The sequence below is a fragment of the Pelodiscus sinensis genome, chromosome 1 (genome assembly GCF_052426305.1).
Source record: "Pelodiscus sinensis isolate ZL-2025 chromosome 1, ASM5242630v1, whole genome shotgun sequence".
Taxonomy (NCBI): Eukaryota; Metazoa; Chordata; order Testudines; family Trionychidae; genus Pelodiscus; species Pelodiscus sinensis.
This window is the reverse complement of record NC_143052.1, coordinates 132626225-132649043: the sequence shown is the minus strand read 5'-3', so window position 1 is coordinate 132649043 and position 22819 is coordinate 132626225. Positions and strand designations below refer to the sequence as shown.

At 45.5% G+C, this 22819-nt stretch overlaps 1 protein-coding gene across 5 annotated transcripts in view; it reads right to left on the bottom strand.

Annotated features, from left to right (window-relative positions):
• FAR2 (fatty acyl-CoA reductase 2) overlaps positions 1 to 22819 on the bottom strand; it is a 239459-nt gene that overhangs the window by 87674 nt on the left and 128966 nt on the right. For all 5 annotated transcript variants that reach the window (XM_075901421.2, XM_075901403.2, XM_075901429.2 and 2 more), the window contains exon 2: positions 10711 to 10945. In XM_075901421.2, coding sequence (XP_075757536.1) covers positions 10711 to 10899 — 189 coding nt within the window. In that variant the 5' untranslated portion in view covers positions 10900 to 10945. The remainder of the gene's footprint in view (positions 1 to 10710; positions 10946 to 22819) is intronic.

Here is a 22819-nt window from a genome sequence, read left to right as displayed (position 1 = left end):
TAAAATAGTATTTAAAACTCGACACAGCTATGTGCAATGGAAAGCTTTGGGTGGGTAATCAGTTCTAAGCACTGGACTTGGGATCTCTGAATCTCAAGTACAGGTTGGGCTTTTGTAGTCCAGACTTCCGTCATCCAGCAGCATCTGTGGTCCAGCATCCCCGTCAGTGCTCCTGGGCTAGAGCACTCGTGGGGAAAAGCTGGGCCCCATGCTCAGCAACTCTTCCCCCACCTTCCCAGAGTGGCCCATTTAGGATGCTCAAGCTCAGGGGGGAAAAAAATAGGGACAGTGGGTTGCTTGGGGGAAGAGGCAGAGTAGCTGTGGAGTCCCACGGCCAGCGGTGAGGGCTGGGAGTCCCACTGGGACCCCTGCAGACAGGGGCTGCTTCGCAATAACCTCCCTTATTCCCACCCCCCACTGCCTCTAATAGAGGTAGCAGGGAGGGAGCAGGCAGCACCCTGGAGATGGGGCTGGGGGAACTGGCTTTTAAGTCAGCTCCCCCTAGCACCAGCTCCTGCTTCCCCCACCTTGCTTCCTCTCTCTGATAGAGGCAGCAAGGGGTGGGGGGAAAGCGACTAGTCGAGTCAATACTTGACCATCCGATAAGCTTCTGCTTATTGGATAGTTGACTAGTCGCTTACATCCCTATACCATACGCTGTAAGCATGGGGTACATGTGCAAAAGACTACTACTAGAGGTAGTAAGGTAATTGCATTTCTCTATGGCAGCACACGAGAACAGAGTAGGAGCTGGAAATCAATCAGCACTTCCTATCACAGGATTTAAATGAGCTTTACATTAATGAAGCCAAACTTTCAAGGATGAGAGATCTAGAGTCAACTGCAAACTACAAATTGTGCATACAAACAGGTAACTGTGCATGCAGATAATGCATTTAAGCACACAAAAGGGGAGCTTGAGCATGCACACACAAATAAATGATTTGGATGTTGATGGTGTTCATAGATGCTTGTTGGACACAACTTAAGTGTTAAGAATTGCCACCAATCCTGTACATGGAGTACTATTCCTACATAGAAACCCATGGATATCAGTGGGACTTCATGTGAATGAAGCAGTCAGTCTTCATGCTACCCTTTTCAAGAAAGGCCCAATCCTACAAACTCTTATTCACTTTGAGTAGTCCCCATAGCTGAAGTTACGCACAGAAGTGACAGCTGAATTGGAACCGAATTCTTTGGGGGCAGTGATCAAGTCAAACCTTGTTTCTGTACAGAGCTTATAGCAATGGGACCAGAATTCTGGTTGTGGCTTCTGGGGGCTATTCCAATATGAATATAAAGTAATATCAACAAACTCTAAAGCTAACAGAGATCCATCTATGTAAAATACTATTGATAATACATGTTCCAGAACAATGAGTAGTCCTGTACCATCTTAGAAACTAACAAAAATATATAGTATCACGAGCTTTCGTGGGTAAGACCTACTTCATCAGATGAGCTGCACTGAAAATAACGAATCCGAGATATATATAACAGCAAAAGTAGTACCTCTCAACTGAAAGACCTGTGTTAATTAAGCAAGCTGGATGTATCCCATGAGAATCAGGAAACTCCTAAGTATCTAAGAAAGGAATAATCTGTTCAAAAGAGAAATCCCTTCCTAGCCCCTATCACTTAGGTCTCATAGGTTCCCAAACTGGGGGGCATGCCCCCCTGAGGAGGCATGAAGAAATTCCAGGGGGGGTGCGAAGTGACCCAACCTCCCCCCATCAATTCCCCCCAAGAAAGAGCCTGGTCCATCCAGTAAAAAAATTCAGAAAATACCATGTGAAATGTCCAGTATTTTCTGTTTTTCCTGGCTCGGATGTCTGCTGGAACACACGCAGGTCGACTGGCTGGGGTGGGGGGAAGAATGGAGTGTCCCGGGCAGACTTCAAAATGGCCACCTTAAAAGGGCTCTGCTCTTAAAAGGGCAACCTTTTTTTTTTTGCTAAAGTTTTGTTGCTATTTGGGCGGGGGGGGGGGGGGGCTTGAGGGTTTCTCAAAAATCAAAAAGGGGGGGGGGTGATACCGAAAAGTTTGGGAACCACTTTTGGTTTATGCCCTGAAGTATGAAGGTTTACAACCCTTATAAAATTAAAATATCTCAAATTTGACTAATAATGTATGGGATGTCCCTGGCATCTTGGGTATTGGCTGTATTTCACGCTTATTGCTACTGTTAATAGAATCTGATTAAATGCATTTGTAAACCAACTTAAATTAACTTTCTGAAATTAAATATGTCAGTACTCTTCTACCTTCTAAAATCAGAACAAATAATTGCCAGCAATCCAGGATATATAACAAATGATACAACAATATAATGTGTACAGACAATAGCACGGAGCCAGCTCAGGAATGACAATGATGTACATTTTCAAGTTTGTAAAGGGTTAGTAAAAACCACAGTGAATAGAAAAATATTTTAACAAACAATGAAAAACAGCTGGAGTGTTCTTTTTAAGATCCCCCACTGATTAAAAATAGGACATGAAACTTGTTGGGAATGTATTTTCTATATCTTGCTAATATCCAAATTTGTTCTTAATTAAAAAGGCAAAACAGATAGTTTTGATTGGCTATGGTGTACAGTGCCTCTTTCATACCTGCTTAAAAAGTAATGAATGACTAGTGAACCTTAGATATGTCCACACTAGGCATAAAGTTGGGGGGTAAGGAAGGGGAGAGAGAGAATTTAACTGACCAAAAGAGCTTTGCAAATATTTTGTTCCACAAAATAAATAAATAAATAAAATAGCCTGGTGTAATCTTTAAAGATTGCAGAAAACAGTGGGGACACAGAACATTTAATTTACACACTTAATCTCGCTGTTATGCAATGTGATTAAGATTTGGGAAGGTATGATACCTCAGTTTAGTTCAAAAGGCTATTGATTTCAAATTACTTGGCCTGTTGCCTGGATCTGGCCCCCAAGGCTTAGGGCCTCCCCCAGCATTGGGGAGCCCATGCTGGCATGCCAGCCCCCTCTCCTTCCCCGCAACTGCCAGCTCTCCGACTGATTATTCTGTGGGTCAGCAGCCCCTGTCCCAAAAAAGGTTCCCCACCCCTAATATAGACCTTCTCAGAACAGAACATCCCGAATGAGCCCACAAGCTCCACCCTCCCACCACAAAGCCACAGTGAAGGAGAATGTTTAGTAAATCTTGACTACTTAATAGTAAAGTTTTGAGGTGGGAAAACTGATAAATGCATTACGGCAGATGCAGGATCTTCAATCTTAATCAGGCATGGCTCCTTGTGTAATTTCAATCCCAGTTGATAATTCACTCCCCTTCATTTCCTGTTAACACTCAGACCCAATTTCGCCCCCTCTGCCATAATAATGCAATTAGCACCTACTTTTTCACTCATGGACTAGACAGAAGCCATCTTCTTGTTCAGTGTTTGTACAGTACCTAGCACAAAGGGAGCCCTGGTCTATGGCGGAGGCTCCTAAGTGCTATCACCATATAAATATTTTAGTCAGAAGACACTGCAAAGAGCTAAGACCTCTCTCCTTGGTGATTTCTTTCCTCTTTTCCCCCCCTCACCTCTTCCACCATTCTCTCGTCTGTCTCCCCGGTTGCCAGGGTTGTTGTTTTTCACATACTCACTGACTTTAATCTCTTCCCTTTTGCCCCCAGCAATCTCACCTCTTTCCCTAAAGTTTCTTGATCTAGTCCTTGGCATCTCCCCTCCCGATCATTGCTGAGGCATTTCCTCAAGGTAGTCCTCAGTCCCTCTGGAGCCACCCTCTTTTGCCTGAGCTTCCGCCTTCTGTTCCAGCTGATGCCAGCCCATAAATTAGCCACAGGTGGGAAAGTGACTGTTCCCTTCATTAACCCCTTTGTGACTATAGCAGTGCAGGATTAAAATAATTAAATAAGGAGTCTGACTTCAGGAAACATCCATTCTTCTAGAAGCCCTGAGAATTCTGGGAGCCTTTCCTTAAACTGCAAGATGGGGGGGAGGGGACGTGGGGGGAAGCTGGCTAGAATTTACCTGCCATCAAAAAGCAAAGGGGAAAGGAAAATGGAGATGGACAGAGTGAGATGGGATGGAACAAGATGGTGGAGGGCGAGGAGGGAAGTTCTGCAAGCCAAAATAAGATCTCAATGGCTCCTGCACTGTCTTCACGTTTTTCATTCCTGCCAGCTCACTGCTGTTGCTTAGGTGTAAATGACTGGCATTTAGTAAAACAATTCTGTTGATCATGCACAAGACAGAATACAGTCTAGCTCAGCCAGTGATAGATGCAGTAGCTCTACTGCACAACAAGGAATAACCCAATAGATTACTTGATTGTTTTCTAAAGTCAATAGACAGGATCTGGAACACACACAAGGAACAAATCTATGGCATAAGAAGTTTCTGTCTTTTTATAATATCTTTTTACAGTGATGCATGTTTTACAGACTGGCTTGGTATAAGCAGGGCTTAGCCAGAAGTGTTCTAGCATGGTAGACAATGCAAAGCAGGTAAGTATCAGAGGGGTAGCTGTGTTAGTCTGAATCTGCAAAAGCGGCGAGGAGTCCTGTGGCACCTTATAGACTAACCGAAGTGTTGGAGCATAAGCTTTCGTGGGCAAAGACCCACTTCGTCAGATGCATGACATGCATCTGACGAAGTGGGTCTTTGCCCACGAAAGCTTATGCTCCAACACTTCGGTTAGTCTATAAGGTGCCACAGGACTCCTCGCCGCCAAAGCAGGTAATATTAATCTTTCTCTCCCTTCTTCACTAAACCCTCTTACTAATGGTGATACACATTGAGGGAAACTCAGCTCAGCTTTACTTTCAAATCCGAAGCCGAGTGTACAGGGCTAGCAGTTAGGGACAACCAACCAACATACATTTGCCTGTAAACTAAACACACTTGATTAGGAAATTATTAAAAGACAATAAATGTGGGCCTCCCACAATCCCTTTTTAAAAAAACAACTGTCGCTTGTCAGTGTACAGCCCTATTTTAAAAGTGTGGCTCCAACCCAACCTTCAGAGAAGACAACAAGAAAATGGAGAAAGAGAGAGTGTGCATTAGAGTCATAGGCTACGACTACACTGCAAGGTTTTTGCGCAAAAATAGCTGTTTTGTGCAAAACCCCATAGAGCGTCCACACCTCAAATGTGCTTTTACGCAAGGAAATCAAGAGTAAAACAGCAGAACAGAGGGCTTTTTCTGCTGTAGGTAAACCTCCTTTTACAAGGCATAACTCCCTTTTGCACAAGAGTTCTTGTGCAAAAAGGCAAGTGTAAACGGTCCAGAGGGGTTTCTTGTGCAAGAAACCCCTATGGGGAAAAAGCACAGGTGCTCTGATGGCCAATCTGTGAATGGCCATCAGAGCTTTCTTGCACAAGAGCGTCCATGCAGTGTGGACGCTCTCTTGCACAAAAGCACATCATTTTTTGCCATGTGCTTTGAGGTGTGGGCATGCTCTTGCACGAAAAGTTTTTGCGCAAAAACTCTTGTGCAAAAGGCTTCTTGCGCAAGAAGCGTGTAGTGTAGACATAGCCATAGACTTTAAGGTCAGAAGGAATAATCATCATAATCATCATCCAGTTTGATCTGCACATTGAAGGCCACAGCCTCACCCACCCACTCCTTCAACAGCTCCATAACTTCTGGCTGAGTTACTAAAGCCCTCAAATCTTGATTTAAAGATACTGAGTTACAAAGTATCCATCCTTAACTCTAGCTCAAACCAACAAGTGATCCATGTTCTTGGTATTAGCTACAACACTGCATATACTGCAGAATCAAGTTGCACATGGATTACAGTAGAATAGGGTGTCCAACTCTCAAACTATTCCGGGAGAATTCCCCCCCCCCCCCCAACATAACTGTCATTTTCTTAAGATATCCAACAATAGCTCCCAGATTGCTCCCAGTAGTCAACTGGAGATTGATGCCAGCTCCGGGAGACTCTGGGCCAATCCTGGAGGGATGTTAACCCTACAGTGGAAAGCAGTAAAGTCTTCCAGTCCCCTCACAGCCTTCTTTCATAAATATCAGAGCTCTTGTCCCAATCCGAGACCTCAGCTTACAACTGATAAAAAAAAAATGTTCTGAGGAACTGCAGAGCAGTAGCTTATAGCCCTTTTCCATTAGTAAGAGAGCAGGGAAAGAGCTCTGCTTAGGGGAAGATCCTGAGTTATAACCAGTGACTCAGCATCATAGGCAGTATGTATCAAAGGCAAGGGGAGGCAATGTCTTTCCTGGGTCTTAGTGTTCAACCCCTACCCTCTTCCTATCCCTATTCTGACTAGTCCTGAAGGCTCCCACAACAGGCTGTTGCAGCTTGCAGACTGGCAACTTTTCCCCTGAAGTGGATCTGTTAACTTAAAAGCCTTTCATCTTGCCAGAACTATTAGAACAACATTGAACCTGTGAAAGAGCCATGAAGTTGTAATGAAACCATTTAACAGGCATGCATCAACTCTCAATTTACTGACAAGCAGTTGTGCATTACTATGTCTTCAGGAACGTAGCTGAAAAGTGGTTTTAAACCATTCATAAATGTATTGCTGAAGAATATAAAAAACACATCTCTAAAAAAATCCTTGCATAGATATTGAGATGCACTGTCTGAGTATTCAGCTTTAGCCTTAAATGCTTGGATCTTCAGATGCATAGTTTTTTAAAATAAATTCTTGAAAAGAAAACCCTTCTCTAAAATACACATGTCAATTACTACACTAGTATAAAAGCTTGCTTCCAAAGTCTTCCTGGCCTTTCGATCCATTCTTATGCCTCTGCTGAAAAGCCCAAAGGGACAACATTCCTTTCCTTTTACAAATGAGTTTCTCTTTTACTACTGACTATTTGATGAACTAGTTTTAAGAAAAGCTTCCATCAAAACCAGTACCTTCTTAAAACATAAAATCTTTTGTTATGGCTAAAATCTTTGGAAACATTTTTAACATAAACATATAGTAAAATTTTATAAACATGTCTTGTTTTGAAAATCACACAAACTAAATTAGTGTTCCCTTTTTCCAAAAGCAAGGAACTTTGGTTTGACCACACTAAATCTCTGACTGATTAATTTAAAATAATGTCTTTGTTTCGAGTGCGTTAAATTATGTAGTAATCTGGAATGATTACTTTATGAAGGCTTAAGAGTATACTTGAAATATAAAATCAGCTTAGAAATACTGATGAAGAAAGTGTAAAACAGAGATGGGCTGCATTATGTATTCCATACTATTTAATGTTGTATTCAGCAGAACAACTGACTTGCCCCTACAAAGTTTTTGCAAATAAATCTCTGAAACTTCAGGGTATACAGGCAGTCCCCGGGTTACGTACAAGATAGGGACTGTAGGTTTGTTCTTAAGTTGAATCTGTATGTAAGTCGGAACTGGCGTCCAGATTCAGCCGCTGCTGAAACTGACCGCCAGTTCTGACTTACATACAGAATCAACTTAAGAACCCCAAGCGTCCCCAAGTCAGCTGCTGCTGAAACTGATCAGCAGCTGATTCCAGGAAGCCCGGGGCAGAGCAACTCTGCCTCGGGCTTCCTGTAGTCAGCGCTGGTCAGTTTCAGCAGAAGCTGACTTGGGGACGCCTGGGGCAGAGCAGCTGGGGTGCTGCTGGGTTGCTCCAGTAGCGCCGCTCCTCGGCGCTACTGGACCAACCCAGCAGCACCCCATCTGCTCTGCCCCAGGAGTCCTGATTCAGCCACTGCTGAAACTGACCAGCAGCGGCTGAATCAGGACCTGGGGCAGAGCAGCTGGGGTGCTGCCGGGTTGGTCCAGTAGCGCCCAGAGTGGCGCTGCGGGACCAACCGGCAGCGCCCCAGCTGCTCTGCCACAGGCGTCTGGAGAAAAGCCTAGTCTGCTGGGGGTTGAGGGGGGGCCGTACTAGCTGCGCCGCCTGGGTCCTCCGCGGCTTTGCTCCCCGTCTCCCTGGTCTGCCAGGGAGACGGGGAGCAAAGCCTCTGAGGACGCCAGCAGCGGGACAGCCGCGGGGCATCTGGGCTGTCCCGCTGCCGGCTTCCCCGAGGCTTTGCAAAGCTGCGGGGAAGCCGGCAGCGGAACAGCCCAGGCGCGCCTGGGCTGCCTCGCTGCCCGAGCCCCCCCCGCAGCTTTGCTCCGCGTCTTCCTGGTCTGCAGACCAGGGAGATGCGGAGAAAGCCCCGGAGTACACGGGCGGCAGGACCGCAAGGTCCCGCAGTCCGTGTCCTCCGGGGAAGCCCCGTTCGTAAAGTCGAGGACTGCCTGTATTACAAAATCTGACTTTTTTTATTCCAAATTTAGTGCTTTTAATTAGGTACCTTTCTGCATGTCCATACTTCACAGTCTGGCATGCAGAGGAAAACATGCTTCATTTTCTTTAGAAAGACATTTTAGTAGATTGTTTTTTTCCAAATGTCATTTGCTACATCAGGGTTCAAGGACATGGCTGGAATAGGTGAGAAGAGAGAAAAAGTGGGAGGGAAGGGGGTGTATGGGCAGAGCAAGGGTGAAGAATGTGGGGGCACAGGCTAGGGAGCTTGCATCCCCAGCAACAGTTTCATCCACTGCTCATGCTCAGCATTATTCCGGTGGTTACTAGTAGTGGTGGCTATATATACACCCTTCCTGCTTCCTTCCTGAACTTGCCCGAAGAACAAGCCATTGCTTGGTACTTGGGTCTTGCATGATTCTGCTGTGCCACCTCACCTGATTCAATCCTACCCCTTACTTAAATTCTGCTTTGCTATCTCACCAAGCACACCATCAGCCTTGCTGTACTTTTCCCTTGGATCAGATCTCCTGGATACTGGACCTCTTGTGTGATATCTGACTACTCATCTGTTCTGACCTTCTATCTGTCTGATCCCTGAGCATCACACTAATTTCTGGAAACTTATCCACCCATTTTCTTTAACATTTACTCCTTTGGAGCCCAGTGAAGGATCATATATATAGTAGCCCAGTGTCTGAGAGTCTGCAACACTGAAATGCTGGCTGTTCCCTCTGGGGGGTGCTGTTTGAAATGCTGGCTGTTCCCTCTGGGGGCACTGTTGCTGAAATGCTGGCTGTTCCCTCTGGGGGCACTGTTGCTGAAATGCTGGCTATTCTCTCTGGGAGGTGCTGTTGCCTGAAATGCTGGCTGTTCCCTCTAGGCGGCCTGTGCTGCATGGGGAGTGCGGGGCCCAAACGGCCGCTTGCTCCCCAGAGGCTGCCTGGCTGAGCGGCGCAGAAGTCAGCAGAGCGCCACGGTGGGAGGCGGAGAGGGGCGGGGCGGTGACATACGGCATGACAGCGGCTCAGGCCCCTGCCCCCGGCCATGAACATCATCGCCCTGCCCCCCTTCGCCTCCTGCCGTGGCGCTCAGCTGACTTCTGCGCTGCTCAGCCAGGCCGCCATGTGGGAGCAGGCGAGTAGATTGTATAATTTGTCAAGCCCTAGCCATAATATTCCAGGAGAAGTTATCAAGTCCTCCATGCTGCCAGTGTGTCTAAAACTACTGACACATTACAAAAGGAGAGAAATACCTAGTAACTGACAGCTGTAACAATAAAATAACTACCAGGGTACCTTACTGAGTGCTAACAACAGTATGCTCTGCTGAGCTATTGAATGAATGGGTCATTAGTGTTTATCACAGAAAATACAAACAGAGCTTTTAGAAGTCTTGTAACAATGATATCCTTCACTTTCTTTTGTGGGAAAGGACTGCATCTGGGCTTTTGTTGTCTTATGATGAAAAACTTAGCTGCAGTTGTCAATAAAGAAAGCCATCGAAATATGTGGAAAATTACATTCACTGAAGGCAAAATCATGGAAAAATGCAAGGCGATAAGGAAATAGCAAAGAAAAAATAATTTACGGAATCCCTTCCTCCTCCTGGCTCTGTTTCTTATGCCTTGAACTCCCTGGAGACCTCTAGTGGGACATCAAATAGCATCCTTTAGTTAGTTTTTCCCCAGGACAGAGTTTTAGATACTCTAAATTCTCTTCTGGTTGCTACTGGTAGCCTCAATGTACTTTCTGTACACTAATTTTTCACAGTATGTTTAATGTTTCATAATTGAAGATGATCCTATAATTGGCACTGATGGACAATGGGAGTTGAATAGACTACAAGCCACTCCCATGGGGTTATCAACTTTACTGTTGTGAGAAAACAAGTCATCTGAAGAAGTGGGCTGTGCCCACGAAAGCTCATGATCCCATCTACATGTTTTGTTAGTCTATAAAGTGCTGCCAGACTGTGTGTCATAATCGTTAGCTGTTGTGGTGGTTCGGATGCCCTGAGTAGGGCGGTGGGATCCCATGGGAGGTTACTTTAAAGTTCATTTATGTTTGACCAATGTTTCGTTTTCAGGGGTGGGGGGGGGGGCGAAGAATTAGTTAATGGCTGGTAAATGTTGCCATATTTGCAATGACGACATTTGTTAAATGCCACTGAAATCTGTTATGGATGCACCAACTTTGCATTGTGATTATGGTGATTTCACAGATGCCTCACCACATTTATGGAAGTTATTATTTACTGTATGAAAATCAAGAAATAACTATAGAGTTTTCAAACCCTTTATAAGGTTAAAGTGTGCTGTGTGCAGCTTATCTTTTCTATTTTAAACCTATGTGGATTTGTAGTGAGAGTGATATTGTCCTCGGCAGGTAAAATGTAATATAGTCATTTACTGTACACATTTAAATGTCCTGTGGGTTTCAGTTTAGATTCTTCTATAAAAAACAGCAATTTACCTTGGATTTCACCATATTTGCCACTCTCTCTTGCATTGATTGTCCTGCCTTTGGCCTCACAAGGATATATACAGCTTCCACATCAGGGCTGGAGCGCAGCAGCTTTTCTATCAGTACTTTTCCCATGAAGCCTGTGGCTCCTGTGATGAGTACGGTCTTTCCATTGTAGTAAGCTGCAATTGAAGACATGGTGCTTTCTCTCTCTGTCCTCCTTCTGACTTCCTGATGGAGGTACCTGAAAAAGTAGGAATGGAGCAAGAGATCAGATGCTGGAAAGTTTGATTCAGAATACAGCGCACACTTGAGGACCAACAGGGCCCAGCAAACCATGGTAGAGGACATCTGCAAAAACTTCTCAGTCTGTTAGCTAAGGCAGCTCCCACAGTGGCAATTTTAAAGATTTGTTTTAAATAGAGGTTTGAACATGCACCATGCAAACTCATGAACTTGCATAGTCTAAATGTCTGTGCAGCCTTAGCCTCTGTATTGCTATTTTTATCGGGGGGAGAGGGGGAAATACAGCCTTTGGGCTGGATTCAGCCCACCAAGCCACTGGATCCAGCCCCCGTATACAGGGGGCCTCAGCCAAGCTCTCTCCCTGCCGCACTCCCTCACACTCATCAGAGCAGCCACTGCAGGGGCCATGTGTATGTCTCTCAATGCTGTGAGCCTAGGCAGAGGGTGGGGAGAGGCTTTGCGCATGGTCACCATCCCCAGCACAATCTCACAGCTCCCACTGGAGACCAGCCAATGAGAGCTGCCTGTTGGCAAGATAGGAAGCTCGCAAAGTACCCTTCCCCCTCTGGGTTCGTGGAATGTAGAGGCACGCATGGCCCCCACAGATGCTACGAGCAGCATGCAGGGGCATGGAAGGCATGGAGCCTGGATGAAAAACCTGCTGGGCTGCTGGACAGGAGTCACTCAGGTAAGCCTCTTCTGCTCAGAGCCTGCCTCTGGCACCCCACTCCCTCCCTCTCTCACCTGGGTTTCTCCTGAGCAGAGATTTCTTATCTATTTGATCCATTACTGGTAATCTAATTATCTTTTAATCAAAATCTATATACCTGTCTGGGGCTATATATGACCAATTATGTGACACTTTTGTGATTATGGGAAACTTTAATATGTACTACTTAAGATCCTACATTCAACTCATTTAATTGTGACCTAGGTGAATTTGCAAGTAGGCTAGGGCATTAGCTTCCTGAGCCAGAGTCCTCACAATTATTAATTTGTAAAATAACCTCCTTTGAAAGCAAAGTTTCTGTTTGACCCATTTTCTAAATTGGATGGTACACCTGCTGATTGGTTTTGATGTCTTCTAAAGATGGGATTTTCCTTTATTTTATATTATATAGCGCAGAGTCTACAAGGCTTAGGAAAATATTTCAACTAGATTTGATTCACTAACAAACATCTGGGCTTCTGTGCAGTTAGAGGAGGACTTGTTTTTTCCCCTATAGTGAATTTAGTTCTGAGGCTTAAAATTCCATGTACAGGCAGTCCCCGGGTTATGTACAAGATAACAACAAACCTACAGTCCCTAAGTTGAATCTGTATGTAAGTCGGAACTGGCGTCCAGATTCAGCCGCTGCTGAAACTGATCAGTTTCAACAGCGGCTGAATCTGGAGGCCAGTTCTGACTTACATACAGATTCAACTTAAGAACCCAGGCATCCCCAAGTCAGCTGCTGCTGAAACTGATCAGCAGCTGATTCCAGGAAGCTCCGGGGCAGAGACTTCCTGTAGTCAGCCACTGGTCAGTTTCAGCAGCGGCTGACTTGGGGACACCTGGGGCAGAGCAGCTGGGGTGCTGCTGGGTTGGTCCAGAGGCGCCCAGAGCGGCGCTACGGGACCAACCAGCAGCGCCTCAGCTGCTGTACCACAGGCGTCCGGAGCAAAGCCGCGGAGCACGGGGGCAGCGGGACAGCCCAGACGCGCCGTGGCTATCCTGCTGCCCTCGGGCTCCGTGGCATTGCTCTCCTTTGCTCCCCGGCCCCCTGGTCTGCAGACTAGGGGGACGGGGAGCAAAGCGGCAGAACACGCGGGCAGCGGATAGCCCAGACGTGTCTGGGCTGTCAGCTGGCTGCGTGTTCCGCCGCTTTGCTCTGCTCTGCTCCCCGTCCCCCTGGTCTGCAGACCAGGGGGACAGGGAGCAGAGCAAAGCCGCGGAGCACGCGGCCAGCAGACAGCCCAGACGCATCTGGGCTGTCCGCTGCCCGCGTGTTCCGCCGCTTTGCTTCCTCTCCCTGGTCTGCTGGAGACCAGGGAGAGGGAGGGCCCCGTTCGTAACTGCGGATCCGACATAAGTCAGATCCGCGTAACTCGGGGACTGCCTGTAGATCCAATAAATATATAATGAAGATAATCAGTACAACTAGAGACCTGCATGGATACAAAATCTGTATCTGCACCCGTATCTGCAAAAATGAGCCACGGATATCTGCAATGACATCCGTGGAGGCAGATACCTGTGGATACGAAGCCAATATCCACAAATTTGTGGGATTCTAGATACAAATTTTGTATCTGCAGCCATAGCCACAGAAATGAGATGTGGATATCCATGGATATAAAACGGATATCTGTGGATTTGCAGGGCTCGGAGTATAAAGTTTTCCAGACCCACCTACCCATTAGGCCACAACAATGCCATAAAAGGATGACCACCTATAAAAGTCATCCTGTAGATCTATACAGTCCTTGAGAAAGAGGCTGCCAATAATGATGCCACTTGTTTCTGGCTTCTGTTTATCCTCTAAAATATACCTATAGACTGTAATACCAAATTAGCCCTTAACCTTCTCTTTGTTAAGCTAAATAGATTGAGCTCTTTGAGTCTGTTTCTATAGGTTGGACCTCCCTGGTCCAGCACCCTCAAGACCTGATTGGTCCCAGATGAGGGATTTTTCTAGACCAAGGAAGGTCATTTCTGGCCCCCCTGCTGCCAGTCCCACCCCTCGCCCTGCTGCCTCCCCAGACTTCCCATGGCAGCCCGGCTGGGTCACACACTGGACTTCCTGCTCCCCCTCTGCCATTTTCCCCCATAGCCCAGCTGGGACATGGGCCAGGCCCTGTCCCCTCCTCTGCATTGCACTGGGCTCCTGGGCCTTCCAACACTCCAGCATGCTAGGTCTCTCTGATACTGGAACATCCATGGTTCTGCTGGACCATGGATGTTGCTGAACCAGAGAGTCCCAGTTTATAGAGGTCCAGAGTGACCTAGACAAACTGGAGGACTGGGCCAAAAGAAATCTGATGAGGTTCAACAAGGACAACTACAGCGTCCTGCACTTGGGACGGAGGAATCCCAAGCACTGTTACAGGCTGGGGACCGACTGGTTAAGCAACAGTTCAGCAGGAAAGACCTGGGGATTACAGAGGATGAGAAGCTGGATATGAGTTAACAGTGTGCCCTTGTAGCCAAGAAGGCTAATGGCATATTAGGGTGCATTAGGAGCATTGCCAGCAGATCTAGAGAAGTGATTATTCCCCTTTATTCAGCACTGTTGATGCCATATCTGGAGTATTGCATCCGGTTCTGGGCTCCCCACTACAGAAAGGATGTGGACACATTGGAGAGGGTCTAGCGGAGGGCAACCAAAATGATTAAGGGGCAGGAGCACATGACCTATGAGGAGAGGCTGCGTGATTTGGACTTATTCAGTCTGCAGAAGAGAAGAGCGAGGGGAGATTTGAGAGCAGCCTTCAACTTCCTGAAGGGAGGTTCCAAAGAGGATGGAGAGAGGCTGTGCTCAGTGTCAGAACAAGGAGCAATGGACTCATGTTGCAGTGGGGGAGGTCGAGGTTGGATATTGGGAAAAGCTATTTCTCTAGGAGGGTGGTGAAGCACTGGAATGGGTTCCCTAGAGAGCTGGTGGAGTCTCCATCCCTAGAGGTTTTTAAGTCCTGGCTTGACAAAGCCCTGGCTGGGATGATTTAGTTAGGTTTGGTCCTGCTTTGGGCAGGGGGCTGGACTTGATGACCTCCTGAGGTCTCGTCCAGCTCTAGGATTCTATGATTCCAGTCATTTTACAATATCAGCCTACTACGTCATTGCATCAGACTGCTCGCATATGAAACCTGTGCATGTTTCACTAACAAAAAAAGCACATTTTAAGTGCTTTGTGCTACAAATTGGACTATGCAATCTTCTTCTGTTAATGGCAATTGTACACCAAACTACCTCACAACAACCTACAGTTTCCACTCAGTATCAATGAAATATCATGAAACGGATACTGTGGAACCGAACCAAAAAAATCTGTTGTTCGAATAGCTCTGATTTCTATTCTTTAATGGGAAATAATACAATAGTCTGAGATCAGGCAGCAGAGATGAAATCGCTTGACAATATCTAGACAATGCTCAGGTAAGGCCTCTGAAACAGAAGAAACTCAGGAAGAATTAAATGGGACACACTGCTTATGTTCTTTTTCTTCCTTCCTTAACTAGGATAGACCTTGATAGACTTTGACAGACCTTGACAACACAATACTTTTATGCGCTATACATCTATGTTACTTATTATAAGCATGAGTATGTATACATGGAGAGGTGATACGCGACTGAAGAGTTGGTGAAATAACAAATCTGGGCCCCGATAGTGCAAGCTTGCCATATATGCAGATTCCTGAACCTCTGGAGCCCTATTGACTTTAGTGGGGCCATGAGGTACAACAAGGATTCACAAGTTGATGCAGCATACAACGTTTAGTCCTAGAACAGTCAAAATATGTAAAATATGCCACAAACCCCGCCCCCCCCCCCAAAAAAGAAAAAAAAGTACTGTTAAGGTATTTTCTTTCTATTGAAGACGACAAATGCTGGCACAACTTTTGTTTTGCAGAATGGCCTTTTTCTTATTGTTCTTACTGATTTATTTTAAGGGTAGATGACAGTTTTACAATGGGAATGTATTTTCTCTTCCTGGACTACAGTGATTTTGTTTGATCTTGTGAAAAGAGAACGTGTAAAAGCTGTGGATACTATTAATAGCCACAATTTCTAAGTTGTCTGAATAATGCTTACTGTATTTCTGGATCTATGTATTAGAACTGTATGGCTTCATCACTACAAGATGAACCTCTCTAATCCAGCACCCTGGGGACCTTACCAATGCCAAACCAGAGTTTTCCAGACTATGGAAGGTCAATATTGTCTAGCAGCTTAACCAACACTTCCACTGCTTGGTGGGCTCTTAGAAGACATTTATGGGCAAATTAGAGCTAAACAACAGCACAGAGCACTAAGAGCCGGGACCAGTGGCTGACAACAAACTTTATGGGACCAGGGGCATCCTGACCACACCCACGGTAAGTGGACATCCGGCTAAGTAAAATCATGCTGGACCACGGATATTGCCAGACCAGAGAGTTCCGAATTAGAAAAGTTTAACTTGTATTTCAGTTGTCAGAAAAAATGCATTATAGAAGCTTACATTGCATAAATTAAATTGTAGCTGAATGGGAAATAAAAAACACTGAAATATGGATATTCCTACACTGCATTATAAACCCAGGCTTACAATTTCTGTACACAGGTTATGCTAATCCATCCATACAGTCCTTGTGATTCATGCCTGTGGACTGACATACATGCATTAGAGAATGACAGAAAATGGACCCAAATTGCAGTGGGATTTGACTCAGTCTCCACTAACCAGGACTGTTGCATCCAGCTCTTGAGTGCTTTCTGGGTTGGGCCAGATGAGAACGGGGACAGAAGGCTGGCTTGGATTCAAATTTGAGTCCCACTGTGACAGGGTGTATCAGCCCCGCACTCTGAAGGGTGAGCCCAATCAGGCCCACCTGGCTGAAGCAGCCCTGCCTCTACGACTCTGCTGGGCATACTCAGACTGCAGCCCAGATACAGAAGCCTGGAGGAAGACTCAGTCTGGGTGGACTGCCAGAGAGGAAGGACCTCAGAGGGGAGCTCCTGACCAGCACCAGCCAGCTGATCAGAGGGAAGACAGCAGAGACCCAAGAGCCAGTTGGGACGTCTCCCCTGCCGTCTGTGAGGGAGAAGCAGCCCCCAGGGAAGTAGTGGACCTGGCGAGCACGTGGGATATTATCCCACCAGATCAGGTAGGAAGTGGCCCAGGGAGGGGGCAGGAGCCGCTTCTCCAGCCCCAGGATCCTTGGCACGTTTCGGACGGATTCCCTGCTGAGGGAGTGGTGAGTCCTTCTGCCACTCACAGGGCCCTGGGCCGGGAACCAGTGGAGTAGGGTTGGCCCGGGTCCCCCTACAAGGGGCACATCCCCTACTCATGACTTGCTGTCACAGGCCAGCAAGTGACTCTGGACAATGGGCCAGCTATTTACTGGGACTCGAGCTTGCGGGCCACCATGCCTGGATTTAAAGGGCCAGCAAGCGATTCTATATTACTAGCTCTGGTTGAGCAGCTGGTTAACGTCTGGGGTAGACGTCCAGCTACAGCCTAGAGGGAGCACAGGGGGTGGACTGTAGACCCAGGAGGGGGGGAAGGAGCAGGTGCCCCGCGATACCCACATATTAATTTATTTGCAATAGCCCAAAGCCTTAAATCACTTGACAATATTTCTTTCAATGGTCAATACATTTCTGATCTTAGGCAATGTCTACACTGGAAAGGTTCGGTGACTGAACTGCTGTCAACATTCAAAAGTCAACAAAACTGGAAACTCAAACTGGTCTGACACCCATTGTCAACATTTCATGGCCATGCTGTTAGCTCCTCTGTTGACAGAAAGAGCAAAGCAATGTGGGGAGGCATCCCACAATGCCTGGCATCATCTTCAGTTGCTAAGCACTGTGGGAATGCGAAAAATGTCCTGTTAGCCATCTCTTTTCTTCCCAGCCCTCCCTGTGATTTCCGCTTACTGCCATTCAAGTGGCATGAAAGTATCTGCTGTGAACTCCAGCATCTGCTGTGAGAAATCCTGGACCCCACAATTCTTTTCCATGTTGTGTTCAATGTGCTTGGGACATCACGCATTGTAGGAGAGCTACTTATGCAATTAACAGCAGAAGGCAAAGATTCGATGCAGATGACAAAGTGAGTGACAGGGAAAGCACCAACTTGGCACTGCATTGGGCTGTCACTGTGCACGGCAGAGCATCACTTTTGGGCTAGGGAAACAAACTTTTCTGGAGTAGGGTGCTGAGCTGTCCCCTGAAGTGCTGTGCAAGGACACCCAAATAAGAGCTGCTCTCTCGGTAGAGAAGCATGTTGCGATTGCTTGGTGGAAGCTGGCCACAGCTGATTGCTACATATTCCCACCTGTAGCAAGCCCCTCCCTCCTAGCCGTAGAGTACACCAATCACAAGCAGCTTTGCTCCACGGTATTTCAGGCACTTGTGGATCACCGTGAGCATTTAACAGACTTTACTGTGGGGTGGTCTGGAAAGGTGCATGATGCAAGCATCTTCAGGAACAGTGGCCTATACAAAAAGCGGCATACTGGGACCAGAAAATTATAGTGGGGGACGTGGAAATGTCCACAGAGATTCTTAGGTGATGTGACTTACTGCTTGCCTCATGAAATCTTACATGAGGTACCTGGACAGCAACCAGGGATGGTTCACCCACAGGCAAAGCTGATGCTGCAAGATTGTTGAATGAACCTTTGGCAGACTAAAAAGGAGATGGTGGTGTCTCTACGGCAGGCTGGACCCTTTTGGAGGATCATATCCCCAAGGTGGTGGCTGCCTGCTGTTGCTGACATCATTTGTGTGACAGAAAGGGTGAAGTGTTTGGCTGTGGGTGGAACAAAGACACATAGCACCTGAATGGCCAGTCTGAATAACCAGGCACTTATGCTGTCAGAGGAGCCCACAGGGAAGCCATCAATATCAGGGAGGCTCTGAGGAACCACTCTGACAAATGAGGGGTGCTGACATTTCTGTGTATTAAGGTTACTTCCCTGCTTCATCCCATCAGCATACAAGGCTGCAGAACAGCAGAGTTCAAAGCACCAGACGGAGTGCTAATTGGGCATTGTGGGAAAAATGGAGGTCAATAAACTTGACAAAAAAAAAAAAAAAAACTTACTGTAGTACAAATCAAATGATTGTTGACATCAAAGGGAAGGGGAGAGACAAAAGTCCCATGCAGAGGTAGACGTCTATGTTGCCAAAACTGGGCTTTTGTTGCGACTTTTGTTGCATCACAATGTGAAGGCTCCCTGGGTTTCTTTTGCCAAAAAGTTTTTGGTGACAAAACTTGCCAGTGTTGACAAGGCTTTAGTTTACTAATAAAGCTGTTTTACTTAACAGCACAATAAAAAAAAAAAATCCCTGATTTTCCCCGCAAATCCTGATTTGAAATTTATAGAGCTTTGCAATCCATTGAAGATTTTAACAGTTAAATCCAAATAGCTAACGCATAGCGACAGTATAATTAAGAGCTACTGAATTAGCGATGTAATAGGATAGTCAATTAACTGATTAACCGAGAAGCAAAAGTTTATAGGTTAATGCTATAGACTATGTGCATTTCCCTCCCCCTCTCTTTGCCAGTAAATTTTTTTATCAGGCAAGCCTGAAGCCCAACTCAGTCCTGGCTCACACCAGGTCTGGGACCTATCCCTGCTGCGGCTCTGAATGTAAAGTGTATTAAGAGCCAGGCAGACAGGCAGCCCCGCTCAGTTTTGGCTCGCATGGGGTTTGGGAGCTCAGTACCGCCCCCTTCCCCTGACAGGAGCTGCTGTCACTCCATGCTGTGCAGCAGTGTGGGGTGACAGGCAACCAGTCTGTGGACCAGCTCCCACTTCGCACCCCATGCTGCTGCCTTTGATACAGAGGCAGCAGTGTGGAGTGGCAGGGGGCTCCTCAGGAGTGGGGCTGGAGTGCACTGGCTGCCTGCCTCGTCCTCGGACATTATATATATTATATATCTATATCTATATCTATATCTATATCTATATCTATAGATATAGATATAGATATAGATATAGATATAGATATAGATATAGATATAGTAGCCCAGTGTCTGTGTCAGTAACACCGAAATGCTGGCTGTTCCCTCTGGGCGGCCCGAGCTGCATGGGGAGTGCGGGGCCCAAACAGCCGCTTGCGCCGCTTGCTCCCCCGCGGCGACCCGGCTGAGTGGCGCAGAAGTCAGCCAAGTGCCACAGTGGGAAGCGAAGGAGTAATAGTTAATTCGAACTAAGGGTTTCATCTCAGAATCCCGCTTCTCTGCCATGTGTAGATGCGGGGAGTTACTTCGGGCTAGTCAGTTTTCAAAATGTTGACCGGCCGGGAATATGCTAATCAAGCACAGGATATTTAAATCCCGTGCTTAATTAGCAATTTTGGTCTCCCTCATTAGCCTCCCAAGTTCAAACTAGGGGGCTAGTGTAGACGTACCCTTCCAGATAATGCTTTTTCATCCAGAGAGCTCAGAAAGCTTTACAAAAGGAGGCCAGTATCATTATTCTCATTTTACTGATGCACAGAAAGTGAAAGTAACTTGTCTAGGGGCCAACCAGCAGACCAGGAACACAGCTAAAAATAGAAACCAGGCAGTGTTGTCTTCAAGTCGTCATTGTCAAGTCCAAGTTGAGTCTCAAGTCACTACAGTTCAAGTCTCAAGTCCCTAAAGTCACTTTCGAATCAAGTTCCAAGTCAAGTCTCAAATCTTAAATTTAAAAAATGTCAAGTCATTTTTGTACAAGCCATCAATATCAGCATTTTCGGACAATTTTTTCACCACGTCGATTTAACAAAATTAGCAAGTCTCAAGTCAAACACAATGAACCCGAGTCAAGTCTCAAGTTGAGACACCTATGCGACTTAAGTCGGACGACTCGAGTCAACAACTCTCAAACCAGGTGTTCTGAGTCCCAGTCCAAAGCTCAAGCCATCAGGCCACGTTGCCTAAAATAAAACTGGAAGTTGAAAACTAAACTCATGTTTACCTAAAAATTAAAAGCAGAGTGATTGGCAATTATTAACATTGCAGTAGCACTTAAAATCAAGGCATTGTACAGACATATAGGAAGGCATGTTTTCTGCACAAAAAAGTTAGGGTATGTCTAGACTGCGGAGTTTTTCCGGGATACCAGAGAATGTCCAAGGAATGTGTCTGCTTTTCCAAAAAATTTTTTGGAAAAGCAGATGCATTTTTTCAGCATTCCTGTGAACCTCGTTCTACAAGGAAGAAGGGATGTTCCGAAAGAATTTTTTTCCCCCAACAACTGGCCTAGTGTAGACAGTCCAAATGTCAGAAAAGTTTCTTTCAGAAGAAAAGCAATAAAAGATACGCAAATTGCGGTTCACAATTTGTGCATCTTTTTCTGACTTTTCTTTGTAGTCTAGACACACCCTTAGTGCGTATTGATCCTGCAAAGACTTATGCGCTTGCTTAACATTAAGAATGTGTGTAGTCTTGCTGAAGTCAGTGGAATTGCTCATGTGCCTACATTTAATCATGTGCATGAAGATTCTCTTCCAGCCAGTCTATGATTTGTGGAATGGGGGCCTAAAAAGATAAGCAAACAGAGGAAGGAGAGAAAGAAGGCAACATATGAGAAAAGTGATCAAGGTGCTGACTTTAGGATACCTTAGTTTAAAAAAAAAATTATGTAGAAATGTCATGGGATAAGAGGGAAGGTCTTCTCATGGACTGATAACTGGTTAAAAGATAGGAAACAAAGGGGAGGAACAAATGGTTAGTTTTCAGAATGGACAGAGGTAAGTAGTGGTGTTCCACAGGAGTCTTTACTGCAACCAGTCCTACTCAATATATTCAAAAATGATCTGGAGACTGAAGTAAACAATGAGGTGGCAAAATTTGCAGATACTAAACTGCTCAAGATAGTTAAATCTAAAGTAGACTGTGAAGAACTTCAAAAGGATCTCAAAACTCTGACTGGGCAAGAAAATAGCAGATGAATATTAATGCTGATAAATGCAAAGTAATGCATATTGGAAAACATAATCCCAACTATACATATAAAATGATGGAAACCAAATTAGCTATTACCACTCAAGAGAGATCATGGAGTCATTTTGGATAGCTCTCTGAAAATATCCATGCAATGTGCAGCAGCAGTCAAAAAAGCAAACAGAATATTAGGAATAATTAAAAAGGGATAGAGAATGAGAGAGAATATTTTATTGTGTCTATATAAATCCCTGGTACACCCACATCTTGAATACTACGTGCAGATGTGGTTGTCTCATCTCAAAAAGATATCTTGTCACTGGAAAAAATTCAGAACAGAGAAACCAAAATGATTAGGTGTATGGAACAGCTGCCATATGAATAGAGATAAAAAGACTGGGACTTTTCATTTTAGAAAAGAGGAGATTAAGGGAGGGGAATACAATAGAGGTCTATAAAAACATGCCTGGAGAAAGTAATTAAGGAAAAGTTATTTACTTGTATCCAAAACGCAAGAAGTAGGGAGGTCACCAAATGAAATTATTAGGTAGCAGGTTTAAAACAAACACAAGGAAGCGTTTCTTCACACAACACGCAGTCAACCTCTGGAACTCTTTGCCAGAGGATATTGTGAATACCAGGACTTTAATAGGGTTCAGAAAGAACTAAATATATTCATGGAGGTTAGATCCATCAATACTTATTAGCCAGAATGGGTAGAAATGGTGTCCTTCGCCTCTGTTTGTCAGGGGCTGGAAATGGATGACAGGAGAGGCATCACTTGACAATTTCCCATTCTTTTTATTTCATCTGGGGCACCTGGCATTGGCCACTGTCAAAGACAGATATTGGGCTAGATGGCTCTTTGGCCTGACTCAGTATAGTCATTCTTATGTTTAATTATTCCCAAATGCTTCTATACCTAGCCATTAATAAATGGCTAGTTTTTGTAGGCATCAGGGTACAAACGGGGCTTGAATGCAGAGGTCAGGGGCTTGGTGCACCACTTCTGGATATTTTACTAAAATTTCTCTTGTTAAAGTTGTATGCTAAATGCTCTATATTTCATTTTGCACATGAAAAAAAACTCTGACACTAGCTGCACGAAAAAAATAAAAGTATATACATGTGCGTACGCACCCTTCTGGAATCTGATGACCTAGCTAATATTCCATTACAACTAGCATAAATGATGAATAGCCCAAACTTTATTATTCCTCTACCAAACTCTCACAAAATATT